The sequence below is a fragment of the Pelophylax lessonae genome (genome assembly GCF_965119305.1).
Source record: "Pelophylax lessonae genome assembly, contig: HAP1_SCAFFOLD_419, whole genome shotgun sequence".
In the NCBI taxonomy this organism is placed as follows: domain Eukaryota; kingdom Metazoa; phylum Chordata; class Amphibia; order Anura; family Ranidae; genus Pelophylax; species Pelophylax lessonae.
Window position 1 is genome coordinate 120418 of NW_028119925.1, and position 12381 is coordinate 132798.

At 43.1% G+C, this 12381-nt stretch overlaps 1 protein-coding gene across 1 annotated transcript; it reads right to left on the reverse strand.

Annotated features, from left to right (window-relative positions):
• Positions 1-942: 942 nt before the first annotated feature.
• Positions 943-4380, reverse strand: LOC309543842 (zymogen granule membrane protein 16-like). The gene is made up of 3 exons (XM_082276264.1): positions 4318-4380; positions 2965-3097; positions 943-1282 (listed from the first exon to the last, which is right to left on the reverse strand). The coding sequence occupies exons 1-3, from the start codon at positions 4370-4372 to the stop codon at positions 952-954; spliced, it is 519 nt and encodes a 172-aa protein (XP_082132390.1). The 5' UTR covers positions 4373-4380; the 3' UTR covers positions 943-951.
• Positions 4381-12381: the final 8001 nt, after the last annotated feature.

Consider the following 12381-nt stretch of genomic DNA (forward strand, 5'->3'; position numbering starts at 1 on the left):
CCTGCTTAAAACTCCCCCACAACTTTATCCCTGACCTGTCTAGTGTGTTCCTTGGCTTCATGATGCTGTTTGTTCACTAAGGTTCTCTAACAAACCTCAGAGGGCTTCACAGAACAGCTGTATTTATACTGAGATTACATTACACACAGGTGGACTCTATTTACTAATTAGGTGACTTCTTTTTTTTTTTTTTTTTTTTTTTTTAGGTGACTTCTATAGGCAATTGGTTACATTAGATTTTAGGGGCATCAGAGTAAAGGGGCTGAATACAAATGCATGCCACACTTTTAAGATATTTATTTTTAAGACATTTTAAAAAACATTTATAATTTTCCTTCCAATTAGGCCTCTGAAGAAAGTGGTCACACCTTAAACGCGTTTTTTTTTTTTGAGTATCCGCCACATTGCTTGTCACTTTTTCTTTGTATGACCTCCCATTGTAAGCCGTGATAATTTTTTAAATGTTACATAGAGACATTGCAGTCTCCCACTTTTTAATCTTATTTTGTACAATAAAATTGTTCTTTACTAATAATTACTATACTGTATATACTTGTATTGTTTGGTCGCCCACATAGTCTTCTTCCTAGGGGGTATCTTTTTCATGTATTTTCCTTCCTCTTCACAATTATGTGCCACTTTGTGTTGGTCTATCATATAAAATACATTTATGTTTTTGGTTGTAACATGATAAAATGTAGAAAATTTCAAGTGGTATGAATACTTATGGGCACTGTAACTGGGTTAATTGGTGTAGTTTTTGGACATTACCCATTCAGTAATAGCTAGCTTCTACAGACATAACAGAATACAAAATATGATTTCAAAGCTTTATTATTTCAGTGTAAGAGAATGTTGGAAAGGAAAGGAGGAAAAAAAGAAAAGCCAAGAGGCCAAAGAAGGAGCCTGGCCAGCTGGTTGGCTCTGGTTTGCTCGCCTCAGTTCTTGAGGTCACTTAGAACCATCTTTACAGTTGTAGCAGCTGGGTTGGATACCCCAGTGGAAGCCAATGCTGGTCAGGACGTTGGAGGCGTATCGCCCGCTAATGTAGCGCAGTACGGTACCCTCAAACAGAGGAAAGTCATTGAAGTTTGTGCCTGATGGTTGCCCGAATTTGAATATCCTCCCATGGCTTGTCACGAAGATCAGCTCATTCACATATGAGCCATATTTCCCCAACACCTGAGTGATGTTTTCCCCACGGTACAGCAAGACCTCTAAAAGGGTACCAGAGGAATATCCGTAAAGAGGCCCCCAGACATCACCATACTGGAGCTGGATCCTGTAGAGAACAATATGAAGACATGAGAATAAAGAACCCGCAGTATTGTAATGCCTCCAAGAGCTGTGATGTAATGTTGAAGTCAGAGTCCACCATGTTTTGTCCATGCATGCTCAGTAATGGGTCTGTGTAAATCCTCCAGGTATTTTTTACCTCTCTAGGTATAAAAGTAGAAGCTGCTGGCACAACCATTGATACAAATGGTGTAATAAGTGAAGAGAAATGCCTCAGTCATTGGTTGATCCCCCATAAAAGACTGAAGAGACTCAAGGTTGCCATTACAGAGGAGGAGGATATCGTCGATGTACTTAACCCACAAGCTTCTCCTCCCACTTGGCCATAAAAAGATTCCTCTGGTATGGCAACCTTAAGTCTCTTCAGTCTGTTATGGGGGATCTTCATACCAATGACTGAGGCATTTCTCTGTCCTTTGAAGCCAGTAAGGAGGTTCTTCATTTTCTGGATCTCTAAATAAGAGTAGCTTAAAGTGTTACTAAACCCACAACAGTAAATCAGTCTGTATATACAGTCTGTATATGCAATACAAGAAGAAATCCTCAATACTGAAATTAATAATGTTAGAGATCGAAAATAGGGAGACCCTCCTTGAGAATAAAGACAAATGGGCTTTAATCAATTAATATGGTCCTTTTTTTACCTCTCTTTCAGTGCAGCACAGACAGGTCAGGAATATCATCAGAAAGCACTGGGTGATCTTGAGGAATGACAAGGTTTTAGGTCCATTATTCCTTAAGAAACCTGGGGTGATTTTAAGGAGAGCCCCCTCTTTACAGACTATTCCATGGTATTATTATTAGCATTCTTTTTATACTTTGGTATTTTATTTTTTGACATTATAATATTTTTATATTTGTTGTAGAGGTCTGGAATTCTGGGCTTTCAGTATGCCATGGAGGCTTAATTCCTTGGCCAGATTATAGTGAGGGGTGGAATGCAGATGGTTCCGACTCTACTTCTGGTTCCCCCTTTTGTGAACACCATATATAGAGCAGGATGATGGAGCGTGACTTCCACCCGATGACGTCAGATGTGACAAAACCCGTAGGGGGGGAGCTGTCGGTCATGATGTCACCACTCCCTCTACAACCAGGAAGTTGTTGGTTTGATTACCAGGATTGGCTTTTTACAGATGAGTGCTTATCAGTCTTTTATATTATTAGTAATCAGAGACTTTTTTTATTAAAATCTTTTTATGTGTTTTTACACTATGTGGCCTCCTTGGCTTTTTCCTTCCACATGAACCCGTATTGGCTGTTTATTGATGCAACATCTATGAGGCTGTAGCGAAACCCAGTGGAGGCTTATTATTCTGAGCAGGAGACCATACGGATCTTTTTATTTTAAAAGTCCATTTTATTGTACACCAGGTGGCGGAGCACATGAAGTGTGGTTGTCTGCAGCACTAATCAACATTGTAAATGAAAACTTCCATTTAGTTGTGTTTATACCTTTTGGGACGGTTTGTGTGACTTGCACATCATTTCGGACTTTTATTTTTCTCACCTAATCTGTTGTATTTATATACTAAAAATATTTACAGATGTTCTCTCTATTTATAGTTTCAGGGTCACCATCTACTTTCTGGAGATACCAGATCAGGGGTGACACAATAATGTAAAGTTGTTGGTGTGGTAGAGAAGTGATAATCTGAAGGATCTTACCCAACCACATAGCTGGTACTCTCCCTGATGCGAAAGCCTGTTATTTGCCCATTCCGTTGATACGAAGAGAAAGAGAAAGCTGTACCTGCACCAGCTCCGTACTCCCCAGAGAAGGAAGAGCGCCGCGACTGAACTGAAGGGTGCAAGAGAAGAGAGCGGTCAGACAGGCAAGAGTCTCCTACAGGAAATGTGTATATTGTACAGCATGTGCATAGAGCTCAGCCACCTATGAGAGATTGCTGTGAAAGCAATATAAATAGGTACAGCATACCAAAATGAGATCTCTGCGATGAATGTCTAGGTATGTACCCTTGTTGTGTCCATAATGAGGGGTTCCCACCATCCCTGTGCTGAGTTCCTGGGTCTGTAGTACTGTACATCTTCTTAGTTCCCAGGTCTTTCCACCTACTGTGCCCATTATGAGGGGTTCCCACCACCCTTCTGCTGAGTTCCCGGGTCTGTACACCTGTTGTGCCCATTATGAAGGGTTCCCACCCTCCCTGTGCTGAGTTGCTGAGTTCCTGGGTCTGTACACCTGCTATGCCCTTTATGAGGTGTTCCCACCATCCCTGTGCTGGGTTCCCAGGTCTGTACACCCGCTATGTACATTATAAGGGTCTCTCCCCATCCCTGTGCTGAGTTCCCAGGTCTGTGCACCTACTGTGCCCATTGTGAGGTGTTCCCACCATCTCTGTGCTGAGTTCCCAGGTCTGTACACCTGCTGTGCCCATTTTTAGGGGTTTCCACCATCCCTGTGCGGAGTTCCTGGGTCTGTACACCTGCTGTGCCCATTATGATGGGCTCTCACTATCCCTGTGCTTAGTTATTGGGTCTGTACACCTGCTGTGCCCATTATGAGGGGTTCCCACCATCCCTGTGCTGAGTTCCAGGGTCTGTACACCTGCTGTGTCCATTATGATGGGCTCTCACTATCCCTGTGATTAGTTATTGGGTCTGTACACCTGCTGTGCCCATTTTAGGGGTTTCCACCATCCCTGTGCTGAGTTCCCAGGTCTGTCCACCTGCTGTGCCCATTATGAGAGGCTCTCACCATCCCTGTGCTTAATTCCTGGGTCTGTACACCTGCTGTGCCCATTGTGAGGGGTTCCCACCATCCCTGTGCTGAGTTCCTGGGTCTGTACACCTGCTGTGCCCATTATGAGGGACACCTGACCACACTGATTGCAGACAAGGTAAATGGTTCTATGTACCTTGCAATGTGTAATATGTCAACTCTAGATAAATAGTGGGAATAAAAAAAAAACATCAATCATCCTCATCATTAACCAACCATCATCAATCATCATTCACTAGTACAATAGATGGACAAGATGCTGTAATACCCATACTCACCACTTGAAGCTGCTGTGCAGCCCAGCAGGAAGCACACACACAGGAGGGTCAGCATCTTGTTTTTTTTTTCAGATATCACCTAGAAGATGTGTTATATTAATACAATTTACTAAAAACCAAAACCAGAAATTATACAACAATATGGACCTTCATTAGGAGTACAACCTGTTACCATAGATCAGTAATTCTCAACTACGGTTCTTTTAGGGGTTGCTAGGGATTTTTTTAACTGTGGCTGACTGACCTGCCATCTAACAGTGCCTGCAAAATATTGGGGCCAATGCCACTTGGCAGAGTCAGCAGCAAAATACCAATGATTATTTTAGCTGTCTGTAAGGGTGGCAGTCACCACCATAAGGGGTGTTTTCTTCCCTCTGATCACCAATGTAAGGAGAATTCTTCCCATCGATCACCAATGTAAGGAGCATTCTTCCCACTGACCACCAATGTAAGGAGCATTCTTCCCACTGACCACCAATGAAAGGACCATTCTTCCCACTGACCACCATGTAAGGGACATTCTTTCCACTGACCACCAATGTAAGGGGCATTCTTCCCACTGACCACCAATGTAAAGAACATTCTTCCCACGGACCACCGATCTAAAGAGCATTCTTCCCACTTTACCGCTAATGAATTGGTTGAGGCAGGGGTTCGTCATAGCCTGAAAACTATTTTAGGGGTTCCAGTGGGGGAAAACACTGCCATACATCATACATGGAAACATTTTATATAGCCTGACCCTGAGATATCATCATGTATAATGTGGGGTAAAAGGATGGTCAGCACTGCCCACCTCACATAAACTTTGTTCATGCTCTCAGTGATGTGTGAGTCCACTGAGGCTTCTTCTACCATGAACAGCAATGAATAGAGTCCTTCCTTAAGGGTGGAACTCAAGGAGAGCCCAACAATCATGGCACCAGCAGTTGATATAGCTCATTTATTTATTTATGTATTTTAGGGCTGCCACGACGCGTCGACTACAAAAAATTGTCGACGTGCGTGAAAGGCGTCGATGCGTCAACGCGTGATGTCACACGCCCCCTGTGGGCTCCATCCACACCGATGTCGGAGACAAGACCGTCTCCAGCACCCCCGTACTCCGCCACAGCTCCTGCCGCAACACATTCGCCATCCTCCCCGATCACCCAGGTACTTAGAGATGTCACATGTGCGGCGCTACACCGGCTTGTACTGTACTGTGGTGGCTTGTAATGGTCTGTACTAGGTGGGAGGGCTTACTGAGGGGTCTGTACTGGGAGGGGGGCTTACTAAGTGGTCTGTACTAGGTGGGAGGGCTTACTGAGGGGTCTGTACTGGGAGGGGGGGCTTACTAAGTGGTCTGTACTAGGTGGGGGGGCTTACTGAGGGGTCTGTACTGGGAGGGTGGGCTTACTAAGTGGTCTGTACTAGGTGGGAGGGCTTACTGAGGGGTCTGTACTGGGAGGGGGGCTTACTAAGTGGTCTGTACTAGGTAGGGGGGCTTACTGAGGGGTCTGTACTGGGAGGGTGGGCTTACTAAGTGGTCTTTACTAGGTGGGAGGGCTTACTGAGGGGTCTGTACTGGGAGGGGGCTTACTGAGGGGGTCTGTATTAATTACAGGATTAATTAGCTAATCAAAAAACACTCAATTAAGCAAAAAAAATAAAATAAAAATAATCGTTATATTAGTCGACTAATCGTAAAAATAATTGATAGATTAGTCGACAGACAAATAATCGTTAGTTGCAGCCCTAATGTATTTATACTGTATGTATTACACCATATACATGGTTCCTTCTCTTCCAATGATTCCAACTTCATGACACAACAGACAGGACACCAGCAGTTCATATAGCTCAAATATCTATATGTAGGGGAAGATTAGGAAAACAGGATTACCATGACCATTAAACCCGATATTGGTACTTTTGGCAATGTGGGCAGGTGCCATGTCCTGCTGGAAAATGAATTCAACATCTCCATAAAGCTGGTCAGCAGAGGGAAGCATGAAGTGCTGTAGAATTTCCTGCTAGAGGTCTGCGCTGACTTTGGGCTTGATAAAACACAGTGGACCAACACCAGCAGATGACATGGCTCCCCAAATCATCAGTGACTGTGGAAACTTCACACTAGACCTCATACAAATGGGATTCCGTGCCTCCACCTTTCCTCCAGACTTTGGGACCTTGATTTCTAAATGAAATGCTAAATTTTCCACAGTCAGTGATGATGAATGCCAAAACTACCAATACCTGGTCACATGATCATGGTATCACTGTGCTTGATTGGCCAGCAAACTCGCCTGACCTATACCCCATAGAGAATCTGTGGGGTATTGTCAAGAAGAAGATGAGAGACACCAGACCCAACAATGCAGGGGAGCTGAAGGCCACTATTAAAGCAATCTGGGCTTCCATAACACCTCATGAGACAAACAAAAATAACAATTCCCAGTTCAATTTGCTAACCAGTTTGCTTACCAACCAAATTAACCTGTCTAACAGTTTGCGTCAAAACAGGGGTTTAGTTGGCACACATTTGCAAACACATGTGTAAGCTGCAGGGCCACTCCACGGCACCCTGTATTACCTGCAGTCCTAACTCTAGTGAATTTATGAGAGTCTTCCATGTTTGTTAATGTATACTGGTGAGTGGACATACTGGATGACTTTGTTGTAATACCATTGGCTGGGCTTCCATTATGCCCCCAAGTACCTTTCAGGAGGGATGGGCCACCTCCAGGCTCACCTGCCCCCTATCTATCCATTAGCTTGCATGTGCTTCCACTGTGAACTAGAATAGGACTGCAGGATACACAGGGTGCCGTGGAGTGGCCCTGTAGCTTACACATGCATTTGCAAATGTGTGCTAACTAAACCCCTGTTTTGACGCAAACTGTTAGACAGGCCAATTTGGTTGGTAAGCAAACTGGTTAGCAAATTGAACTGGGAATATTATTTTTGTTTGTCTCATGTGCGTTGCCCTTCCATGTGTTCTTTGCTATGAAGGCCAGTTATATGTGGGGGCAGAGGCCATTTTCTTTGTTGTTCCATAACACCTCAGGAGTGCCACAAGCTGATCGCCTCCATGCCACGCCACATTAATGCAGTCATAACTGCAAAAGGAGCCCTGACCAAGTATTGAGTGCATACTATACTGTACATGGACATACTTTTTACTAAGCCAACATTTCTGTATTAAAAATCTTTTTTTTTTTTTTTTGCTTAATCTAATCTTTTCCAGGGCAGCAAAATAATGAACTCTGTAAACAATATTTATTACCTGTACTGTTCTATCACAAGGATACAGGGTCTTGAAGATTCCACAATAACTATCAAAAGCAATGATCACCCTCTTAAAATAGACATCTTCTGCAGAAATGTGTTGCAAAAATAGAAGAGAGACTTCAGGCCCAACAGGAAGAGCCATGGATTGTCTCAGGGAGATCCCGATGTTGTCCACAACGTATATACAAAGCCAGTCCTCACATGGACCTTTTAGTCCAGCCTTTCCCAAACATGGTTCCATTGACCCCCTGGGTTCCTTCAGAGGTTTCTAGGTGTTCCTAGTGGATTTGTCTTCTGCCTGACAGTGCATTTCCTGTGTTAGGGTGACAGTGCTGCTCCTCTGTAGATACAGTATGCAAGTGAGTGTTGTCACCCTAGGATAGGAAATATGGAATGGGAAAGGGGATGAGTGAGAGTGAGGAATGTCCTGTATGTGTACCCAAAGCCGGTCACGGTGAGGCCCCCAGCGTCACGTCCATGCTGAGTGGAGGAAAGAGGCTGCTGCATCTCGGGCAAGAGGACTCGTCCAGGATGATGGCACCACAAAATCCCCCTTGAGTTTGAGCACGAGTTGGTATACACGTGTCGACGTGATGGCGTCACAATTGACGTCACACGTACGGCGCGGTATGCGTGACGCCGATGCACAACGGGGGTGTTGTCATATATCATGATGTTATTTATTATTAAATTGTCGTTTTGTACCAGTGATTCCACTGTCTTATCTGCCAACCGCTCTCACACACCGCATACAAAGTCCCGCTTCCCCCCCCCCCTTCCCGTTTCTTCCTGTTAGTAACACTTGGTAATCGGCTGTATTATATCAATGTCTAATTTACAGATATATATTATATATTATATCATTTATTACATTTTTTACCAATGTCTAATTTACGGATTATATATTATATCATTTATTACATTTTTTACCTAATATGCTGATTGCCCTGTACCTGGTATTAACCATGTTACCCCCCCCCCCCCTCCCTTTATATTTATTATTATAATAATGACCTGTGTCACACTTGATATTTCTGTCGGGAAGATTCATTATAAAAGATCAGAGGAAAAAACATAATGGAGAGCACAGAAGAAAGTGTGAAATAAACCAAATTATTTCATCAGCAGAAGTCAGTCTAAAGAATATTTTCTATCACTGGCTATGTAAGAACATAGGGAAAGAAAACACATACTACTGTCTACAGATGTCCCATGGGCCACAGTTTGGGCACCAGGAGTGTATATGGTCTGAGATGTCCTCTGTAAATCATAATATCACGCTATTCACACCAATGCACCTTGTCTTATATATGTGTAGCACCCTCCTAGGTAGGTAGGTGCTGGGCAAAAGCATCTATTGCTCATTCTGCTTATCAGGGGGAGCCTGATCTATTAGGTTGCCTGTTACATATCTCCAGGTGTGATTCACTGGGTCTGAGGGAGTGTCCCCACTGCATCCAATGGGGGAGCTTGTTGGACAGTGGAGGAAACCCAGCCAGTGACACATTAGCTTTTGTGAGAGTCCCAGTGGGAGGGCATTCATGCAATGCATCCTGGGATTGCCCATAAAGGCAGAGGGGACATGTGACAGGGCGTCTTTAGCGGGAAGCAGAGTCCCAGGAGGAGGCAGAGTGCTGCCTCTCCTCCTGTTGAATATGAGGAAGGTGGTCTTAGGCGGACGGCCTAGTGAACCAGGTGTGGAGCTGAGCTGCAGAGGATCCAGTGAAGCTGACAGTGTAGTTGCTAGAAGAGTCTATCGGGAAAAACATTGTCCTTGAGTACCGGGAGATTTGCCTAAGGGTCTGCCCAGGAAGGGGGACCACTCCAGCGAAGTCAGGGGATCAGGCAACCAGCTCACACAGAGAGTTACAGTAAAGGGGGTACCGTGTAGAGAACCCTGAAGAATAGGGACAAAGGGGGTACCAGGAAGGACCCTGAAGAGTGTTCTGCACTACAGTACAGTTCATCTAAATACTTCTTCACTGAATAGTCAAGGTAAAGCAGTGGCCTTGCCGCATTCAGTTATTCAGCAGTCCCAGCAAATTGTGCATAGTTATTCAAGTTGGAGTATCCCACTCATCCCTATCCTATCCAAGTTCTCAAAAAAACCAAACCCCTGGACTGTTTCTTGAATAAGCCAAGCACTTTGAAAATGCTAAACTGTGGTGTTGTTGCTATGGGTAACTCAGGGGAATCCGTAACCAGCAGCTCTCAAGGGACTAGTGCTACATATGTCCTCTTATATAATAGCCCTGTCTCATGTATATCCTCCTAGATATTATAATAGCTCTATCCCTGTAAATCCTCCTATTTATTATAATAGCCCAATCCTTGTATGTCCTCTCATATATTATAATAGCCCTGTCCCCTGTACTGTATATCCTCCTAGATATTATAATAGTCATGTCCTTGTATGTCCTCCTATGATATAATAGCCCCATTGTTGTATGTCCTCCTATATGTTATAATAGCCCCATTGTTGTATGTCCTCCTATAATATAATAGCCATGTTCCTGTATATCCTCTTAAATATTATAATAGCCCTGTCCCATGTATATCCTCCTATATATGATAATAGCCCTGTTCTTATATGTCTTCCTATGAATTATATTAAATCTGTCCCATTTACATCCTCCTATATATTATAATAGCCCTGTCCTTGTATGTCCTCCTATATTATAATAGCCCTGTTCCATATACTGTATATTCTCCTAGATATTATAATAGCCCTGTCCTTGTATGTCCTTCTATTTATAATAATAGCCCTGTCCCTGTATGTCCTTCTATATATTATAATAGCCCTGTCCCTGAATGTCCTTCTATATATTATAATAGCCCTGTCCCTGAATGTCCTTCTACAGTATATATTATAATAGCCCTGTCCTTGTAAGTCATTCTCTATATAATAATAGCCCTGTCCCTGAATGTCCTTCTATATATTATAACAGCCCCGTCCTTGTATGTCCTCCTATATATTATAATAGCCCTGTTCCTGAATGTCCTTCTACAGTATATATTATAATAGCCCTGTCCTTGTAAGTCATTCTCTATATAATAATAGCCCTGTCCCCGAATGTCCTTCTATATATTATAACAGCCCCGTCCTTGTATGTCCTCCTATATATTATAATAACCCTGTCCCATGTATATCCTTCTAGATATTATAATAGCTCAGTTCTTGTATGTCCTCCTATATATTATATTAGCCCTGTCCCATGTATGTCCTCCTAGATATTATAATAGTCCTGTTCTTGTATGTCCTCCTATATTTTATAATAGCCCAATCCTTGTATGTTCTCTTAGATATTATTATAGCCCTGCCCTTGTATGTCCTTCTACTGTATATACTGTATTACAATAGCCCTGTCCCTGTATGTCCTCCTGTATAATATAATAGCCCTGTCCTTGTATGTCCTCCTAGAAAATATAATAGCCCTGTCCCTGTATGTCCTCCTATATAATATAATAGCCCTGTCCCTGTATATCCTCCTATATAATATAACAGTCTTGTCCCTGTATGTCTCCATCACTCACCTGTCCTCACTCACTCACTGGATGCACTTTTCTCCCTTCCTAGCTATATACTGTATATATACATAACTGTGTGTGTTTATTACACCTGACTGCCATATGTTGTATGGACAAAAATTCCGAAGTAAATGACATCAAATGATAAATAAATTCAATGATGTCACATTAACTCATTCCTTACAATTCTAGGTAATGTGCAGCTTGTATTGATCTTTAATTATTATATTAAATACCGTATATTTTCCCCACCAATGTAAGGAGCATTCTTCTCACTGACCCCCAATGTAAGGAGCATTCTTCTCACTGACCCCCGATGTAAGGAGCGTTCTTCTCACTGACCCCCAATGTAAGGAGCATTCTTCCCACTGATCACCAATGTAAGGAGCATTTTTTCCATTGACCACCAATGTAAGGAGCATTCTTCCCACTGATCGTCAATTTAAGGGGCATTCTTCTCACTGACCACCAATGTAAGGGGCATTCTTCTCACTGACCACCAATGTAAGGGGCATTCTTCCCACTGACCACCAATGTAAGGAGCATTTTTCCCATTGACCACCAATGTAAGGGACATTCTTCCCACTGATCACCAATGTAAGGAGCATTCTTCCCACTGACCACCAATGTAAGGAGCATTCTTCCCACTGATCACCAACATAAGGACCATTCTTTCCACTGACCGCCAATGTAAGGAGCATTTTCCCATTGACCACCAATGTAAGGGGCATTCTTCCCACTGACCACCAATGTAATGGGCATTCTTCCAACTGACCACCAATATAAGGAGTATTTTCCCATTGACCACCAATGTAAGCAGCATTCTTCCCACTGACCACCAATGTAAGAAGCATTCTTCCCACTGATCACCAATGTAAGGAGCATTCTTCCCACTGACCACCAATGTAAGAAGCATTCTTCCAACTGACCACCAAAGTAAGGAGCATTCTTCCCACTGATCACCAATGTAAGAAGCATTCTTTCCACTGACCGCCAATGTAAGGGGCATTCTTCCCACGGATCACCAATAAATTGGTCTAGGTAGGTGTTTCTGAAGACCTGAATACTATTTTAGGGGTTCCTTTTGGTAAAAAAGATTGGGATTGAGAAAGGCTGCCATAGATGGAAACTTTGTATAGACTGACCCTGAGATGCCATTACATTTAACGGTAGGTGAAAGACTGGTCATTGGTCATTGCTACCCAGAACTTGTGTGTGAGTCCATTGGATCTTCATCTACTATGAACAGTGATGGCACATAGT

Coding starts and splice junctions, on each gene's coding strand:
- LOC309543842 (XM_082276264.1), bottom strand. CDS start 4,372: ATGCTGACCCTCCTGTGTGTGTGCTTCCTGCTGGGCTGCACAGCAGCT. Junction 3,098..4,317: donor CTGCACAGCAGCTTCAAGTG/GTGAGTATGGGT, acceptor TGCACCCTTCAG/TTCAGTCGCGGCGCTCTTCC. Junction 1,283..2,964: donor AGTACCAGCTATGTGGTTGG/GTAAGATCCTTC, acceptor TGTTCTCTACAG/GATCCAGCTCCAGTATGGTG.